The sequence below is a fragment of the Melanostigma gelatinosum genome (assembly GCF_949748355.1).
Source record: "Melanostigma gelatinosum genome assembly, chromosome: 11".
Taxonomy (NCBI): Eukaryota; Metazoa; Chordata; class Actinopteri; order Perciformes; family Zoarcidae; genus Melanostigma; species Melanostigma gelatinosum.
In genome coordinates, this window is record NC_136644.1 from 14132406 (window position 1) to 14153029 (window position 20624).

General features: G+C 42.7%; 1 protein-coding gene across 1 annotated transcript; it reads right to left on the reverse strand.

Moving 5' to 3' along the window:
• Positions 1–54: 54 nt before the first annotated feature.
• Positions 55–20382, reverse strand: frmpd1a (FERM and PDZ domain containing 1a; the record flags this gene model as incomplete). Its single annotated transcript, XM_079278242.1, has 14 exons — positions 55–3566; positions 5046–6341; positions 6454–6598; positions 8598–8780; positions 8906–9125; positions 9485–9621; positions 9936–10055; positions 10216–10341; positions 10822–10917; positions 13155–13259; positions 14318–14363; positions 14515–14617; positions 19758–19921; positions 20264–20382. The coding sequence occupies 14 exons, from the start codon at positions 20380–20382 to the stop codon at positions 55–57; spliced, it is 6372 nt and encodes a 2123-aa protein (XP_079134368.1).
• Positions 20383–20624: the final 242 nt, after the last annotated feature.

A 20624-nucleotide genomic window follows, 5' to 3' on the forward strand; every position in this document is an offset into this window, starting at 1 on the left:
TTACACACCACAGGTGGCTTCAAGGTAATCTCAAAAGACTTCAGAGAGGTTCACTCATAGCGCGGTGAGGGTGCGGAACAGCTGAGTGAGGCAGAAGACGGAGGCAGTGAGCGCGGTGCACTGTTTCGCTAGCAGCTTGGAGCTCAGGTCCTGGCAGCTGCGCTTGCTGTTGGCCCGCTCTGCTGCCAGACAGAAGTCCCTGAAAGAACGAGCCACATCTGCCAGACCCGCAACTGCCTCCGCGTTCCTCCGGTCACACCTTTCGCAACCGGAGAACCAGAGGCATATACCAGCCAACTTCACCAGGGTCCGGAAACTGTCAGCCAGGGAATGAAGCATTTCCTCTGGGCTCTGGCCAATCCCCACCACCTTCTGGCAGCCTGACATCAGCCACCGTGCCTCTATCTGGAGCACCCTCTTGTTCTCTGTAAAGTGGGCGGGGCAGGTGTCCCTTAGGTGGCGACCTCCATGGCCTGCTACGGATTTGTCAGCACCGGTACTTTCCAAAATGGAAAGGAGCTGGTCCACGTCTATGCGGAGTACTTGGAAACCCGTTGGGAGTTCTGGGTAGCGCTGCTGGCCTAGCCGACTGATGGTGTCCTTGTGCATTTGGGGCAGGAAACGGTCAGAGGAGTACGATAATAGTGAGAGGAGAGGGCTGAGCTCAGAGTTAGAGGAGAAAAGGTTGGAGCGTGGGAAAGAGGGAGAGTGGGTGGAGGAGGTGGAGAGAAAAGAGGAAACGGGTGGAGAGGTCATAAGAGGTCCTGCTCCAGATGTCTGAGTCACTCCGCTGCTCTGTGTGCGGCAGGAGAACTCGTAGACTGTCAGCTCCTCGTCGAAGCTGTCCCCGCTGCTGAAGCAGTTGGTATAGACTGTTGGGCAACCACAAGCCTCCAGCCCTTCCACTACTGACTCACATCCAGATGCTAGCACTGAGGTGCAGCCAAACTCAGGCTTCAAGGGTGGGGTAGTCTCCACGATGGCTGGGCTCTTTGTCTGGGATGGATCCTCACAGATAGTAAACACCTGGCAGCCTGAAGAAAGTGTTTTGGTTGAGTCTGAATTCTGCCCTGCAGGCCTACAAAGACCCATCAAAGGTCTGTCACTACTGGTCCGTCTTACTTTCTGGGCAGGACTATGAAAAGGGAGCCCTGGTCCATTTACATTCTGTGTGGTCACCACTATCGGATGGGCGATGGAACGTGACTGATTGTTCATTTTAAAATCTGGAATGTCTTCACCTGGAGTTGTAACCTTCATCTTTGATTCTGGAGTGTCTTTTATAGGGCCAGGAGTGTCCATGTTTAGGCCTGAAGAGCCTCTTTGGAGGCTGTTCACTATGGAGGCAGGAGGCTCCGTTATTGGTCCTGGAGTGTTCTTGATAGGTCCAGTGTACAGAGGCAGATGTTGGTGTTGGGGTTTGGGCTCAGTCTGGACAGGCGATAAAGGGCTTAATTCCTTCACCTCTGACACTGATTGAAAACTCTTTGCTGAGTTTGTTTCAACAAAAATCTCCCCGTCCACCTCAGATCCTGTAACCGTTGTATCCGAATCGTCCGACTCCACAGATTCTGCAGTCGTGCCCGTTTCGAACTCGATAGTTTTTGTGACATCATCAACGTCTGTAACTTTGATGGTGATCTCGACTTCGTCCCTACTGCTGTCCTCAGCTGAACTCTGAGGAACATCCCCCACCCCAGCTTGGTGGAGAGTTTCCTGGGAGCGCGATAAATAAAGGGACAACTGTTGAATCTTCCCTCTGAGTGTGGAGGCAGATAAGCTACCCATAATGTTCGGGGAACAGGTCTGGAAGAGGAAGTGAGTTGGAGAAGGAGGCGTCTTGGAGAGATTGTGTATTGTGACTGGGTTAGCTTTCGCTAAGCTAGGACTACCTAAGCTATTTTTAGCTTCAGCACTATGCATAGTGGAATCACGTATGGGTTTGTCTACATTTTGATCCAAACCTGAAGCACTTTCATTTGTCACCTCACGCCACAATCTGGTACCTGAATTAAATGTAGGAAATGTGGCACTTGTTGCAACTCCGAGCTTTGCAGTGATAGAGTTGATAGCACGAGTATAGTCAGAATTTACTGAACTAATTCTTGTATGAGCTTCAGTGTTGGTGGGAGACTTGATAATAATTCGAGACTCACCTTCACTTGCTGTAGCCAAAGTTGCACTGATGCTATGTCTAGTAGCTATAGCCCACTCATCTTTCTTGTCACTTGAACTTGAAGTTAAGGAATTACTCATGTCATCATCAAAAAAAACATTGTCCGAATTGGTGCTGTCTGTAACTTCATCGCTAATAGTCATAGTAGAGCTAACAACACCGTTGGCATCATCCTCAATAATACTGGTGGTGACGTCTAAATGTAATTGTGCTTTGTTGATGTGTCTTTGTGGCATCTCCTCGGAATAAGATGAAGACATTTTGGTTGAGATTCCCGTGTTTTCACTGCCCTCTTCTCCCCTCAAATAACAGTCACTTTGGGATTTGTGAAGAACTGGTGTTGGAGGAAGAGGGGATGAGCGTGGAGGGGGTGGTGGTGAGTATGATGGAGGGTTTGACTTTACACACAGACCTTCAAGCATCTGGTCCTGTACATACGAGTTTTGCTCGAGGGCAATCAGATGGGCTCCCAAAAGGCCATTACTCCTCTTTTTAGTCCCATCTATCAAACATGTAGGCAGTGTGTTGGCCTCTGGCTGCCTCTCGTCACCAATGATTGGTCTCTTTGAGCTGGATGAGTTCTCTCTCACCCCATCTCTCTTCTCTTTTCCCCCCTTACCTTCCTCCTCTGTGCTTTCTGTCAAAAACATATGATTAGTGAACGTCCCTTTCCCCAACACACCTGCTGTCTCTTCCTCCTCTCCCTCCTCACTCATCTCCTCCTGTTCCTCCCTTTCCTCCTTTCCGTCACCCCTCCGATGAGCACTCTCCTTTCCATCTGGATCCACCCGGCAGCGGACAACGGTGATGGTAGGAGACGCTGCCTTCACCAGATCTGTGACTGATTTGGATTCCATTGCTTCCGGTTCCATCTCCATTTCTTGTTTCCTGGTCCTGGAGGTGGCCTGTGGGTCTCTAGTCTGTTTGTGAGACCCCAAACCACAAGGAGAGCCAGGTCCATGTGAGTGGGGTTTAGACAGGATGGGCTTCGACTCAAGCTGAGCCGGTTCCCCTTCAGAGTGGGTCAAAGAGGAGACCGTAGGACTGGGATTCTGGGTTTGCTCGGAAGGTTCAGGATCTGAACTCAGCATCTGTGCGTCATTGGCTTCTGCTACGAGGTTCCTATGACACCTACTAGAGACCAGATTCTGCATTTTAGGATCTGGCTCTGGATATGACACCCTAGAGGTGTAATCAGTTTCCATGAAGGAACGGCGCTTACGGGATCTTTTTCTGAGCTGGAACAATGTTTCTCTGCCGCCTCCTTCCTCGTCTCCTACTTTTCTGTCTTCTTCCTCTTTTCCATCTTTGTCTGCCTCTGTCACCGAGACTCTGATGTCACTGAGGCCGAGTGTGCTGAGGAAGTCCAGTTTCATCTCTGTGTGAATATCTGCAACATAGTAAAAAAAGTCTCAGCTTCAGCAATCTTTTGTTGAAAACAGAGTGTACATCAAAATGAGCTTTTTTGTGTTTCAAACTAATTCCTCAATAATTAGAAGCAGGAAGTAAACATAGTGTAGGTAATCCAAATCAGCTCAATAACATAGTTTTGTGTCACTTAACCTTTGCTTGAAGGTTTATGTCTTTATTTACAGTTAATATGAGCTTAATTAAAAATGATTCTACAATTGAACAAACCAATCAAAGAATCAGCAGGAAATTAGAAAGTAAAGATGGAAATAGGCCCACAACATTTGTCAAGTATCAGGTCTCCATCAAGGAAAATAAACACGTTTTGTAAGTAGGTTTGGTGCATTAATAATAATAAAAGCAATTTGCATTGATTTTTAACCATTTATTATGGAAAGCATGTTAACCAATGTCATCTCAGTGTTTTAGTTGAAGAGTTAAATTATTCAGATCCTTAACCGAAGTCAAAGTATTAATACAACAATGTAAAAACACAAAGTAAAAGTACTTAAGTTTTATCAGCAACGTGTGCTGAAAGTATCATAAGTAAAAGTACCCAGAAAAATGTCACCTGTGACTGATACATTATTACGTATGACATTAGTATAGTTACTGTTGTAGCTGATTAGGTTGTTAAATTCAGTGGTACCAAGGTTGTAAGACAAACCGGAGGGTTTGTGAGATTATTAATGGGACATGAAAAAAGAAAAAAGTTCTGTTACAGAATTTTAAATTCATTTTTGTACTCATTTTGTACTCTTGTGAAATATTGGACAATTTGAGCTCAATTAATGAAACCACCTGGGAAGTCTAGAGGTGAATTCTCTCTGTAGTGGAACAAACAACTCATTGACAGACAAACATTTGACAAAGGGGCCCAATCAGGACAAAGCTTTTTGTCAGGGGTCACATGCCAGCCAAAAAGGTTGGAAACAACTGGTTTAATCTTTAACTTGCAATCTGTATCTCAACAGTAACTAGTGAATATATCTGTTAAATAAATGCAGTGGTGTCAAATGTACAATGTTTCCATCAGTAAGGTAGAAGTATAAAGTAGCACCAAGTGGAAATACACAAGTTAAGTACAAGTACCTCAAAATTGCACTTAAAACAGTACTTGAGTACGTGTACTTAGTTACTTTCCACCACCAGACTAATAAATATCTTTGGACAGTTAAGTGTAATGGATGAAATGCTGTCTCTGGCAGGAGAGCTTGATTGCACTGAGCTCTATAGGCTCTATAGAGTGAATCCATACAGACAGTGGACCTCAAGTCCACGGTACAGTGGGAGTGGTCAGAAGTTTGCTCTACTACTTTTTGGCAATGACGTTTTATTACTCTTTAGTGCAGTGTTGTGTCACTTTTGTGACACAACAACATGCCACTAGATGGCAGCAAAAACAGCATTAGCAGCCTGTGTTTTCGTGTGATCAGCCTCACAATGAAAACCAAATCACCTTTGTGCATGGCCCCCAAGGTTGGGTCTTCAGGTGAGGTGAAGCGATCTCTGGCGTCAAAGAACTCCTCTTCAGAGCTGCTGTCTCCAAAGCCAGGTGGTGGCTGAAGGATGGGGATAGGCTCCAGGTCAACCGCCTTAGCCGGATCTTCCTCCACCTCCTCCCAGGGTTCTCCCTCATTATGAAAGGGAAGGCTGCGAGCGCTGTCGGGGGTGATGTTGGAACAGAGTTTGTAGTAGCAGCGAGCGTCGCTTTGGTCAAAGTTAAACACAAACTCGATGTGGGAGGACGGGGACGGGGATAGTGGAAGTTCTTTAAAACTGCCCTCGCTGTTTACGCTCCCTCTTTCACCTGCTCTTCTTGCCGACTTTCTCCTCCTCCTCCTCCTCAACTCCTCTTCTTCTTCTTCTTCTTCATCGTCCTCGCTGGCCTCCGGAGGGCTCGGCAGGAAGTCCACAAGGCGGGAGAGCTCAGCGAAACACATGGAGCCGTCATCAGAGCTGGGGTTACCTGAACACTTTTGGATGTATTGAAGGCTCGGAGAGGGGGAGACCGGTGCGAGGACCTGGAGATCAGCGCCGTCGCCCGACCTCCTGCAGTCCCCCCATCGTCTGTCGTGAGTTGTGAGGTGGATGAGAGGGTGGGCGTGAGCTGGTGGAGGGGCGAGGAGGTGGGGCTGAATGCGCCTATGAGAGTCGGGATGAAGCTGAATGGGAGAGTGGCTATGAATTTGGGAGGGAACATTGGAGTGGAAGGAGGAGGAAGAACATGAAATTAAGTCATCTTCCTCCAAAGCATCGAGGGAGTCGAGGGAAGGGCTGGTGATGACCCGAGAGTCAGTATTACAAGAATCCGATGCTTCTGATACAGACGGCTGCTCCTCGGCTACTCGCACTTCGTCTCCACCTTCTTGTCCCACCTTTTCCCCATGTTCCCCAGAGTCATTGTCCGTTATCTCCGTCTGTGTTTGCCGACCATCCTGCGCTCTTTCTGTCTCCTCCTTGTGCTCTGCGTCTTCATTCTTTCTCTCTCTATTCTTATCTAGGGGAGACTTTTCCTTTTCAGTGTCAGCATCCTTTTCTTCCTTTTGCTTTTTATCCTCCCAAGGTTTATCTCCCCTTTCTTTGCCATCTTTGTTTCTCCTTCTGTTTCGGTCTTTTCTTTTTCTTCCCTCTGGGTCTGATGAGGATCTGACTCGATGGCAGGGCCTCTCGTCATGAGACACCAGGGTGACCAGCGCTTCCATGTCCAAGTCTGAGGAGGTGTCTGAGTCGCTGCCGCATCGTGACACATAACCTGTGAACATACACCAACATAAGACTGTTATTTATTGTTTAGAACATACTGGTGTGTGACTTAATGAATGCATGGATACATTTCATGGCTGTATATTACTGTAAATGTGTACCTTCCTCAGCAGACACTCTGTGCTTCTTGAAGTCATGCATCCAGGGGAAGACATTGAGGTTGGGGTCAATAAACACTCGACAATAACCTGCTATTAGGCAGGACATGTCTTTGGCGGCCGTTGACTCCAACAGCAATGTGATGGGCTGATATGAGATAAGACAATAAAAGTAGAGGGATGGAAAGTCAATTTCAGGAGTGGAAAAACACTTAGTAATCCTGTCGTATCCAAAGGGGTCACCATGTTGATGAAAAAGCAGTTATACTTCTTTAAATGCTTAAATCTGCACATTGTTTACAGGAGGGGGTACACAACATGATGTAGACAGGTCAGTAAAAAAACAACCTCGAAGAAATTAATCACAATTAAAATCACAGCTACATGTTAAGTTGTATGCTAATTCATAGTCATCAAAATGACAGATTTTCCCTTTTACCTGTAGTGCTATTTATCAATCTAGATTATTTTTGTGTTAGTTGCCTATTTCTGGATATATCGTCCATAGAGATGTCTGCATTCTCTCAAATATAATAGAACAATGTGATACTTTGCTTGTGGTGCTCAAAGAGACAAAATAAAACATTTGAAAAACTCAAAAGCAGGGTCTCTTTCCAGAAATCATGACTGGTTACTCAAGATAATCCAAAGACCTTGTTGTGAGTAGTTTCACGTAGGAACTTTTTTCTTTCTACCAAACTACACTGTCAATCGAACCACCTCGCAGAAGGAAGTGTTCATGTACTCATGAAGCTTGTGCTGGTGACAGCGTGAAATGTAAACATTAGGGTTTAAACAAAAGGATGAGAGGCTGCTGCAGGCCGCAGGGAGATTTCTGCTGCGAGATTTCTGCTGCGAGCTTCTTACTGTGCACGCACATCAGAAAAACATACTGGATCCGGTTCAAAATCATAAACAATATTTAATGTACTACACAAAGTTCACTTACAAACTGAATTAACTATCAATAGTAATGTTCTCGAGAACAGAGACCACATGCACGCGTCCTCCTCACAGGTCTGGCCACTCCAGGTACTGAAAAAGAGGGGCGGAAGTGGTCTGAGGAATGCTCTCTAAAACAGTCTTTTATATGCCCCGACAGTTGGAAAGTGTCGTAACTGTCATAAAACGTGTGACTGATCCTCCGTTGATCAGTGATTGGCTCCATTTGAATTCTGTCCCCTCCCTGGATCGATCCTTTAGCAAAACATCTTGGCTCCACCTCTCCGTCGTGGTCAGCTTTGGCATTTGACCCATCCCACTGGCCCCATCGTCTATCTGCTGTTGCATGTCTCACTCAGAATCCCTATCTGACCCTCAAGATTTATTCTTAGTGTTTTAATACCTACAGTGACTATACTTCTATGATTTAATACATTCAATGAGTTAATAGACTGTAACATATAATATCTTCTATAAGTAAGAATATTGTAAACATATTGTGACTAACATATATATTATTGTGACACTTCTACTCACCACTAGGGGTGTTATTTAATCCTACTTATATTGTGTTTAATACTGAAATTCTCCACAATGGCATCCTCCACGGCTGAGCTGTATTAGCTACCTCAGTGGTGCTAGATGAGCTAGCAGTATCGAGTACAGATAAATACTTAATTCTGCTAGGTGATAAGATTGGTGGGTGTAGTTTGGTAGAAATATAATAGTTCCAACATGAAACTACTTTTTTAATTCATTTTTTGGGAACTTTGAGCATCAAAAGTTGAATGCCATATATAGTCCCATAATATTCAAGCAAAGGCAAACATCTCTGCGGCCGATATCTCCAACACTCGCCAACTAAGACCAAAAAAATCTAGATTGATAAATAGCACTACAGGTAAGATGGAAAATAATATATGTATTTTTGATTTGCCGTGAACTGTCCCTTCAAACTATGAAAGAGGCAGTTTCAGACCTCCAAAGCAGCTAAATTTCCTGTGACCTACCTGCAGGTGCATCAAACTGCATCAACAAAGGGGGAACAAATAATGCTAATTCGTACGGAATCTATTATAACCCACCTCTGTAGCAGTGCTTGTAATGCTGATTCAGTTACTTCAAAGTAAAAGTGCTTTCAGATGAGGTTTACAGTATTTTGTCTTCCCTCTGTAAATTACGTGCGTGTATTTTCCTGCTCTTACCTTGATGTCCTGCAGGTATATTTTCACCAGGCTGACCTTGTCGGATTCAGGCAGCAGCTCGATGCGTGTGATGCTGGTGAACTCTGTGAGGGTGGACAGGATGCTCAGTTTGTGGTTGACCACCTGACTCACCCCATAGCGCGCCCCCACCAACAAGGTAACCATCGACTCCCTGTCCTGAAGCTGAAGGGTGGGGGAGCAGGGGGAGGGGTCATTGAACAGATAGGCATTATAGACAATGAACTCCAATCAACCACCACTCACCAAAAGATAAATATACATGTACAGCGAACAGTTCAAAGCCCTACCATCATGGTGGCACTGAAGGATTTCCCTCCAAATGACTTGAGATCACTCAGTTCCTCCAGGTAGTTTATCCGGGTCTGATCGACTGACAGACCCTTCTGCTTGGGATCGTTCTGTGATTGGCTCTTCTTCATGTGGTAGCCGATGGCCTTCCTCAGATCTTTCTCCCGCATGTTCCTCAACAAGGTGGATGACACAAAGTTCTCTATGCCCCACGTCTTCCTAGAGCAAACACAAAAACACAGACTGAGAGAGAGGGTCTGTTTGTGTGTACAAGACTAATAGAGAGCTGAAGGATGTGTGAATTTACAATACATGTGATTGGAATAGCATCCCAAAACCCCTTTTGTTCCTTGAAGACTGTAACAGTTCCAATAATAAAATGCATCCTTGATGCTCATTGAGTGCTAAAAGACTGCAGTTGTTCTATTCAACAAAAAACATTCAGTTGTCCAGTAAATATTTATTTTTGTCCCGCCAAAAAGATAGGACCTCCACAGGTTCTGCGGTAAAGTCCTTTGTTAATTATAGTTTAATTTAGTGGATATGAATAGAATTTTAACTGTGCGTGTGTGTCTCACGTGATTATCTTTAAGTTGGTCTTTGGTGACTGTCCACAGCTCGCCAATCTCTCCTGGATGTGCAGCGCAGCGAGTCGCAGGGCGGTGTTACACCTCATCTCTATTGCAAAGCGCTCCTGCAGCACATCATTCACTCCCTAACACACACAAAATGTACAAAACGGTACAAATGGTGAAAACAGACACAGAAAAAAAACGCATTTCAGGACCATATATGGTTTGTAAACTACTTGCATGTCTCAAACTGAAAAACTTTCAGTTTGTTGATTTACATCACGGTGAAATGTGTCAACTGCAACAATAACTGGACTTTAAGAGGTGTCACACAACTTCACTCGAGGGTAAGTTAAGGGTATAATGGAAAACCTACGAACTATCAAAACAGATTAGAGATAGGAAGAGTTAACTTCCGCCTGGAGATTAATGGTGGGTCTGAAGTTCATCGATCTACCTGCAGGTAGAGGTACTCAAAGCCTGTGTGATCCTCCTGCAGCAGCGTTTGGAGGGTTTTGGGCATGAAACAAACACGGAACAGACATCTGTAGTCGTGGGCCTCTTTCTTCTGGACCACCTGAACACACACACACACACACACACACACACACACATTGCTCCAAATGTATTGCTTTGAATTCAGTTAAAAGCAGTCACAGATTAAACCTTAAATGCAGCTTTAGTGTAGATTTAGATATAGATGTACGTAAAACAAGAGTTAGTGTCTGTGTGTGTACCTGCTGTATCCTCTCCTCTTCATGTAGCAGCAGTAGTTTGGAAATGCTGTGTTGCTGCTCCAGCACCAGGGAGAAGTGTTCAATATGGCTCAGAGGAAGCTTTTCCTTGAGTGTCATCACAATGTCCTGATGCACAGGGAAGAACATTACCTCTTGAGAGACAATATTTTATGACATCAGGAAACATAACTGCTGAGGTGAGCTGATCTGAGGTTTGTCGGTCTCAATGGAGCACGATAAGGTCTGAGTAGTTGGCAAATCAAGGAAGCTGATGCACAGTATATATCATACTGATACAAAATGAGAGAGGGCGCGAATCACATCAGTTGTAGCTTTTAAATCAGATCATAAATACAATCCAATATCATCTCAGTTCTATAGTTACATTAAATATAAGGCTTACTGCAAACTTTAAACTATATCAGCACAGTATGGTCGTAAAAATTACCACCGTTTTTGACTTGATTAAGAATCACAGAAAAATACTTCCATTCCAGAATGAACCTCAGCTTCATCTCTGAACTCCCAAAACTCTATTTATAGTATCCAGTAGAAAATTAATAAATAAGAGGAATCAATATGGTAGACTGTATCACTGCATAGTACCTTGACTGTGGTGCTGGGGTCAAATTTAAAGGCCTTGGTCTGCCCGTTCTCCAGATAGACCTTCAGAACATTAGGCAGGAAGAGCAGCGAGTTGCCCTGCAAAGCAGACATGGGGTCAAGGGAAGTGTCAAATGAAACTGTGAGCATGATAACATTTGGTAGTTCATTCAAGGGCATTGTAAGTAACAGCCTGACAGCCTGATATGAGATAGAGTCAAGAAAAGAAAGCAGTTTGTGTCTCTGTGTTTGAGTCAGACAGCAGATTTATTCAGACTGTTCAGAACGGGCTGAATGCTTGGCCTGTGGTGTTGCAGCTTGCTCATACAAACAACTTCACACTCAACACTGTGCTTCCTTTGGTCCTCAGCAATTCACCTGCCATGACGCGGTAGCATCATACACCCAAGCTACTACCTACTCACATTGTGAAACAACAGTGAAATACACTCTGGTTCACAAGATAAAAAAACACCAGGGGCAGACTTTACCTTTAGCCAAGGAAGGTAACCTGGGCCTCGGACCCCAAACTGAAAGAGCCCCCTAACAGCTATAGATGTATTACAATGTTCAGATTTTATGTTTTTATTCAGGAACAATAATTCCTCAACGGGTTTCAGCTTTGGGCGTCATCAATGACGGCACTGTTCCAAAACGATACGGCACAGCGCATTACATCACTAGGTGCTTCTGCTATGTCTTCTATATAAATGCTCTGAATGTTGTATATTGGTCCTTTAAAGTTGGAATAAAATAACACATCCAGGTGTTTGGACCAAGGGAGGACTGCAATTCTGTATGCCGATTGTCAATATTCTGGAAATTTGGTTAAAATCTGTGCTACATTTGGCCTTGACAAATAATGACGTAATGTGTTTCAATCTGCTATTGTTATGCAAATAATATCGCTAATTCTGCAGCCTTGTATATCAAGATGATATAACTAAAGAGCACCAGTCAAAGCTTAAATGGGGGAAATCCATATGGAAAACATGATGGACAAATTACTTTTCTGTTTGCTTCATGTATTAATTTAAGTGATTCTACAGTCTCATCGCTCCACACAGAGCTGATGCTTTCTCTCCTGCTATTTTTAGTTTCTTCAGTGAAGATTCAGGGGGCGTTTAAGTCACATGCTTCATATTTGTCATGATATTTCTTAAATCTGTTTCCGGGCACTTTGGCACATTTTACTTTTGATCTTCGATAGACTAAAAATGCACGTAAAAACAAGTGCATGGAAATGCCTCTGCTGATATGAATTTCAGTTTTATTGGAATATAATTGAATTGCCTTTATACCTAATAATAATTGTAATTTCAAGCCAGATAAAAAAAAACAATTACACCAGGAAAGAGAGAGATAAGCTTTGTCTCATTTTACACTCTTCTCTCAGAGTTTCTTTTACCATCATCTTGCCTGTTTCTGTCTGCCCAGCCTGCTCACTGTGGTGAGTCATCTTAAGTGTTTTTCTGTAGTGACACTGTGATGTAATACAACATTAATGTCTGTATGTTTTAAAGTTCAAATGGAGAGCTTTCAAATTTTAAACAACTCCTCCCTTGTCACCCTCCCATCCAGCATGTCCCCCCCCCCTCTTCTCTACCTCTTTCCCTTCGCTGATGCTTATTGTCCTGTAATCACAGACATTAGGACTGGAGGATGAGACAGATATCGATCCGTGTTTTCTCTGAAATTAGTAATGGCCACTCAAGCTTCTGTGGTTTTCCTCCTCCAGCTAATTTCACATCCGCTGGCAGGATGAGAACCCTGATCAACCAGAGCCAGGCTTATAAGAGAATACTGACCAATTATAAAACATCCCTCCTCGTCATTGTGCAACGCTACAACTAGTAAGAATAAATCACATTTTAAAACACTTTGCAAAGCGAACTTTAAATCCATCGTTGTTTACATCCATGTTTGCTAGCTTCTTCCACTTCATGTTATGACCATCTGTTGATCAGTAGCATAGTGTGAAACCACTGCATGCACGGGTCACAAGATTGTGTATCGTGTCACCACCAGTGCACTCATGTGCAAAAACAGGACCCAGAGGAAGCGCTGCTCAAGGTTTAAAACTCCATAGCCAACCTTTAACTCAGCAGTACAAGAGAAAGGTGTTCAAAAGGTCTTTATACCTGTCTACAGTAAAATAATATACATGGTTTAAAGTTAAAAAATGAATGTGAAGAATACCACTTGTCTTAAGGAAATACTGAAAACAGATAATAATAATAATAAGCTAACATTGAAGAGAGGGATGGGGGATCTAAAGCTGATTTGTAAGCTATTGAAGGGTAGAGAATAACAGTATCCCATGTTCTCTCACTCACCTGAGAGTGTCCATTGACTTCAACTTCCTCAGCAAAGTGAACTTTCACAGGGTTGGACCTGAGCTTGGCCCTCTTCTCTGGTGTGATGAATGATGACTTTGGGCCCTGCGGGGGGGTTACAAATCAATAAATCAGCTTGTCATAGTGTTTCTTTTAAAATGATTTAGTCAGACTCAATATTGTACAGATACTATTTTGGCGCAGCAATGTAAAGTGCTAATATGAGGAAAATGAAAAGACACACAGCCCGTTGCTTTTGCATGCATGCAGAAATTTTACCAAACACATTTCATTATTGAATGGTTTGAGATTAGAAAACATGTTTTTCTTTGGTGGACTTCTAAGACTCACATGGAAGGACATTTTGCCAGCTTCAATGTCACTGACACATTGCAAATCGTTGCCTTCATTACTGCAGAGCCAGTTAGTGGTGGATGGTGGATTGAAAGCCCCAGAAGAAACTGACAAAACAATCCTCCTACTCTTATATAACTTTTGATGTTTTGTCACCATCAACATGCATGACAGAGATGAACACTTTCTGGGAAATGATAATAATTTCTCAAAGCTCAATGAAGATTTCTTGGAGGAGCTGTGAGCTATGAATCAGATGGTAAAAAGATGCTTCTATCAGCAGAACTGCTGATGAGAATCACTGAGGAGCGGCCATTTATTTACCGATCTACTTCACCTTAGTGCAAATACACACGCCAGCTTCACAGAGTGAGATCCACAACCTACATACACACACACACACACACACACACACACACACACACACAGTAAACACACACATATGTAGCGATCATGATAGAGTGTGTGTCTGTTTGAGTCAGTCGGGCAAAGTTTTTGAGGGTGATGTCACTGACGTAGTGGTGGGAACTTAGTGACAGGATGCTTGTTAGCAATGGCGCTTGACCCCAGATCCTCATTGACATGATGATTAATGGGTTTGTTGACAATCAGCATTTTAAAATCCCAAGTGTATAGAGACACAGTACATCTATAGAATGTAAGTATCTGCACACATACATGCCTGTGTATGTTTCTACAAGCGATGTTCTGAGTTCATCTTGAATGTTGCTGGAATTGGAGCCATCATCCAACTGAATGTGTTTACATCCAACTGTGTGTTTGTGGTTAGTTAGATGCAGTAGACTCACCAGCATCATTCTCAGGACAGTCATTGCCAATGAATCTTGACACTCCCTGAAAAACAAAAACACAGGGGGGGATGGTAAGGTTAGACTTAATGTGCAATGTCTAATTTTAAACAGTATTATTTTGTGGTGTATGTACTGATAATCATGTGTGTGTGTGTGTGTGTGTGTGTGTGTGTTTGTGAGCTGACGGTGTCAACCTGATTATTTCAGCAGCCTGCTCCGGGGTCAGGTCATCGACAGCGATGTTATTGATCTTCACAAGCTGGTCGCCAGGGACGAGCCGGCCATCTGCAGGACCACCTGGACACACAAAATGTCCTTGTGTTGTCATGCCTGAGGGTGTTTGATTGGCTGGGGTTGATGCCAGGCAGTAGCTTGTATTCTAGTGATCTCCTTTCATCTCACAGTGATGCATCATTTTTCACACCGCTCTCCAAACCTAACTGTGCCACCGCAGACCAGTAATCTGATCACTATGCATCTAATTTAGGGTGTATCAAACAAATGTATATCCCTCCGCCTTCTTTATGTGACGCATTCTACCATCAATGTCACTGTTCATTTATTGTCTCTATAGCCCAGCATCCAACACTAACACTGCACAGCTGATGACATTAGGGGCAGAATCTTCTCTCCGTGTGATTCTTTTCAGTCGTGAATAGACACGTAAACCTGTTTGGTAACACTTTCTATGATGGCCATATCTATAATGCATTATCAACATGCTTATAATTAATTATAATACGCTTATAGCATTATAAGAATGCAGAAATATTCATAATACTTTGTAAAAATGATCATAAAACATCATAAAGCATTTTTGAATGACATTAGGTCAAGTATCATGATACTTCAATTGTATTTGCACATTTTGTTTTTCCGGACATTAGTGTATTATCATTCCCACAGTTGAAATATATTATAACAATTTTATAATACATTATAAACACTGTTACAATGCCTTTAAACTGATTATAAGTTATTGTAAGTGAAAATAAAATTGTTCTTGCATAGATTTAATTATATTTTTTTCACGTGACTAGTTACATGGTAACACTATAGTTAGATGGTAACTGTTACCATGTGGGCTAATGTCATTGTATTAGGAGATGAATGGAAGAAAAACCTTGAATACAAATTAACAGAGTTGTCACTGGGGATTTTAACAATTGGAGATTTGTTTGCACATCCTATGGTCAACATCTTTAAATAAGTGGATGATGATGCATATTTAAAGAATGGTTTGCAATTTTTAAAGTCTGTCTTAAAACAATAGCCAGGTTCCCACATATGGATTAAAGCATGTTTTTATTGCTGTAATTATTCCTCCTGTTCTCACTATCCATTTTTAATCCCCCATTACTTTCATTGGCAGCATTAAGAAGGGATATTTTAATGGTCAGAAGTAACAGGAGGAATAATTATAGCAAGCAAAACCTATTTCAAACTCCATATATGAACCTATCGTTTAACTTCTCCCTGGTCAAGCTATTACAGAAAGAACTGTTTCATTAGTGCATTAGTGGAAAAGAGTTTCACAATATTAGATGGAGGTATGGCAAACGATCTGTCCGGTGCTTTATGCCAACATGCTGAGTATTGGGAAGATTTCATTTTACAGAGCTACTGATAGCTCTAACTCAGGTTTGTACATGTTAATAATGCAAAATGTAACAAGACACTTTCTTTTCTCATTTAATAGATCTGATTTTATGTTATTAAAATTCTGGGATAAAGCATGAATTTCTATTTTTGTGCACAGTCACAAAGGCATGAACAGTGTCAATGAGTTTCCACCATACAAATACTAAAAGACATAATGTAATTCAAGGCAATAGGCACCACAGCAAACACTGGTTCTCACTGTAGACAGCCTACATGAATTCATGCAGGCATATGCACAAATTATTATCTCCAAAGCACAAGTGATGTGCATAAATTCAACATCACATGCACCAATTAGTATGGATGAAAACTCTCTGAAATGATGTCGAAGAGTTTCCTCAGTTAGGATAAAGCATGCAGCTAAGACATCAGCGTCAGGCTCGGGAAAGCGCAGAGTGCATTTGCAAGTAAACGGTACAGCCTAAAAAAACAAGTTCACAATTGTAACTTCAAATCAGTTTTGCTGTACGGCTCAGAATGCCGGTGAATGGTTGAGAGTGACATGATTTATAATAACAGATTCATGTTTTTCACAATGAATGTCTCTTTGACTTGATTTGCGGCATCATTTAGCCAGAAGAGATCTCCAATGAGGACCCGTAGAAAAACACAAACTGTTTACGTTTGGTGCTGGAGGACATTTCCTCAGAACGGACCAGGACCGCATTCCTAAAGTAGCCTTAAGAAAATCTAACCTGAGGTTGTCACAACACAGGATCAGATGGAGGCAGAGAGTAGCAGCCTTATGTTCCACAGGGAACAAGGAGGATTAAGTAAGTACTATGGACTCAAGAACTAATTTAGTACTTTAAACTGTGTGTAATCTATGGACACTGTGTCATAAACAGACATCACCCCTGTCACTGTCTCCATAGACCACTCCCTGCCATCGTCTTCCTGTTACTGTCATCGACAGCATCTTTAGCATCAGGTAACCCTACAATACTGAGCTATTCAATTGAGATACAAGTACTTGATGTTCCATCCAGAATGAACATAGACAGATGCAGGTGACACCGATAGCTCTGAAAAGGATTCATATTTCACTAAGATGCTGCAGCACGTGCCGGAGAGAAAGAGAGAGAGGAAAGATTGAACCAAGGCTTAGTGGGGCCACTGGAGACATGAGCAAGTGTGTGTGTGTGTGTGTGTGTGTGTGTGTGTGTGTGTGTGTGTGTGTGTGTGTGTGTGCGTGTGTGTGTGACAGGCAGAAGCAGATGGTGACAGAGCAGACTTGAGCCAGACTGTCGAAAGCGAGGTAATCGGCCCCCTAACCTCAGGGGGATTCAGGTCCTTGTGGCTCGGCAGCTCAGCAGCAAAATGCACTTCAGAGTACAGTTATAGGCTGAATATAATATACTATACAGTATGTATTTAATGACTTAAGTAAATGTTGAACTTCAGACAGATGAGAATAGTACAATTGGAAAGCTGTTTTTCTTTTGTGGATTTGCAGCACTTACAGTGCAGGTCTTTGTTTTAGCATGCAGTGTATTTCTCTACGTTAATCATATGTTTTTTAATTCAGATATCCTATTTGCTTTATAGTATATATAAAGGCCATGTCATTGTCATTTGCTGTAGCACATTCATGAATACAGCATGTAGCTATACAGTCCAGGATTATAACAAGGTACATATATAGTACATGCACTGTAACTGGTTCATTCACATTGTTGGATGAATGTCAAAACATTTATTTTGTTTTCCTTTATCTGAAGTTTGTTCAGATAGTTTGTTCTGTTTGTGAGACAGTCTCAATTTAATACTGATGCCTCAATATGATCTACATAAGTACAAATTAGTTAGTTATTAATAGGAAGATACATTTAATGTATTTTTGTCAATTGGGGACAGTGCAAATATTGGTAAGCGGCTCATTGGCACAAATGTAACTAATACTTGTGTTACTTGTATGTATTAAATGCCACAACAAAGACTTACAGTGGTCGAAACATGTTGGCTCTTTTAATGATTTAGCCACTATAATAAAATCTTTTTAATTTGTCTGGATTGCTTGGATTGCCTTCCGGTGTAACCTTTAACTTAAAATGGACATATCACATTTTAGAACGGTACACTCAACCATGCAAAATACGAGTGGAGGGATGCACCAATATTGCGAGGTTAAACATACTGTTAGCACACACGGCCATTTGGAATTCAATTTCAGTAATCTTTGAACGATTCACTCAGCATAGCTTACAGCCTGGCATCAGCTCTAAAGGTAATTAACCATGAGGGCTGTAAGTACATTACATTACAGTCATTTAGCAGACGCTTTTATCCAAGGTGACTTACAATTCAGATTCTATCTGACTAGCGACTAACATGCGACTAGCAGAGCCGGAGCCGGGGACCAAACCACAGATTCTCTGATTGAAGGACGGCCCTGCGGTCCACTTCTCCACAGTCGCCCTCAAGTAGATCACACTCAAGATACGGTGTGTTATGCATAATTCTGCAGCTTTAGATGTGACAACATTTACAGCGGCCAATCACTGGAGAATAACTTATGTTGTTGTGAACTGAGGAGGCCCTTTAAAAACATGCAACATGGATAACCAATAGCGTCAAGTTAAAAAGGGTGTACCAACGGTGAGCATATCGGAGTAAGTTTTACATTGTGACCAGTAGGAGGTGCTGTGCCGTGATATCCTCACAGGTGCTGATACACCTTTATGCCAAGGTAAAGGCATTTAGCTGAGGACTTGTTACCTCTGAGTGAAGCTTCCAAGGCACGCTGTATGCACATCCCTTCTCCTTCACTGAGACCCCGATCGAACCCCTAAGCCCCATCTTACCCACCTATTACATAACAGAAAGTACATTTGGCATTCGATTGGAAGAGATTCTTGGCGACAGTAGAGGAAAGTAGAGGAAGAGGAAATGCTGCCTGAGAGCTTCAATAAAGAGAAAAAAAGTCCATCTGCTTCAAAAGCTCATCCTTTGTTTTGCCTCCTCATTATACTGAAGATGCTTTACACATACACACGTGCACACACCAATGCCACAATACGTTTCTTTTGTTAATGCAATTTTGTGTGCCGGCATGCACTATGAGCATACAGTCTCAGCCTCCCTCTGAGTTTCCACTTTTTACAGCTTGTCTTGTACACTGGCCAGAGGCCTGCAGTGGTCTGGCACAGCTCCACTCTTACATTTTCCTTTGAGAAACATAGAGACTAAATAAGAAACAACAGGGAGAGAGACAGAAGAAATGCTCTGTTCCTGAAAGAACAGCATACATTTGATTTGAACACCCTCCGACCAACTATGCTGTAGAATGGACCTGTGAGCCGAATCCCATGCACACGTTGTACACACTGCAATTAATTCATTATTTTGTGTCTCTACAAGCACATCATATATCAATGTATTAGATGTAGCAGCGGTGCCTGTTGGGCAAGAGACACTGACAAAGCAGACCAAAACACTACAGCGCTTGGCAATGGAAGCTGGCATGTATACTGGGATCTCTATGGGGGAAGAAGTCTGAGCTGGTGTTGGGGAGGATGAGCGGTACCAACCAGACATTAGCTGGGCTCACGGAAACATGCAGTGTCAGCTATGAGATCAAACTCCCTAACTCTGAGTAGTGCTGTATTTCTATTACTCATTAGCTGTTCAGGGTGAGAAGTATTGCAGTGCTTTCAGGGACAAGGGCTCTGTGCATTGAAGAAACCGTGGATGAACTAAATCATATTCATCAGCACTTCTTTGTACTGTTGCTTTGTCCTTCTTCTACCTTTACAGTTCATAAGTCTCGTCATACCTGGGGTTACCTCCTGCACCAGTATGGGGGTCTGCAAGGACAGAGTGAGGCCATGAGAGTTGAGGTCCGGGTCCCGTTGGATCTGGACGATGAAGCGGAAGGGATAATTCCTCTGATCAGAGCCACTGCACTCTGCTGACTTCCCATCCACTGCAACCCGGTCTCTGGAGAGCAGCAGGTGAACATACATTAAAAAACTAAAATGATTAATTCAGAATCTTACCTCGCATATCACGCATTTCCCTTTCTGCTCTGGCAGTTTAATCAGTGCAGATCTTTATATTGGTCTGTATTAGACGTATAATGAGAGTAATAATAAATACAACAGAATAGCAAGATGCAGCACAAATTAAAATAATGCAGATGGCTTAATGGGTCACTAATGTGGATTTCCTGTGATTTCCATATTTTCCACACAGGTCCCTCCCTCAGTCAAAAGACATACAGGTTAGATTAAATGGAGACTCTAACTAGTGAACATAAATAAGACAGAAACAGAGGTCTACCTGCTCAGAGAGTGAGACCTGCTGCCCAGGTCTCGGGACCGTCTCAGCCATCGTCCCACCACCTGCTCCACCCGGCTGGTTCTACGGGATGGGGAGCGACTCCTGTCCTGCACCTCCATTTACCTACCAAAAGGGGTTATGCATACAGTACAGTTGTTTATATGGCTCTATATTAACGACAAAAGACAACAGGAAATAGAAACAAATCTAAACAGAGGCAGAGAGCTAGGATACTAAGTAACACTCATGTTCAACACAAGACTGAAAAACCGAACTCCATCAGATCTTTGCAATCAGAATGCAAGATGCGAGTTCATCGCGGAAGTGACAACAGCTTGCAAAAAGCAGTGCTTCAATCACA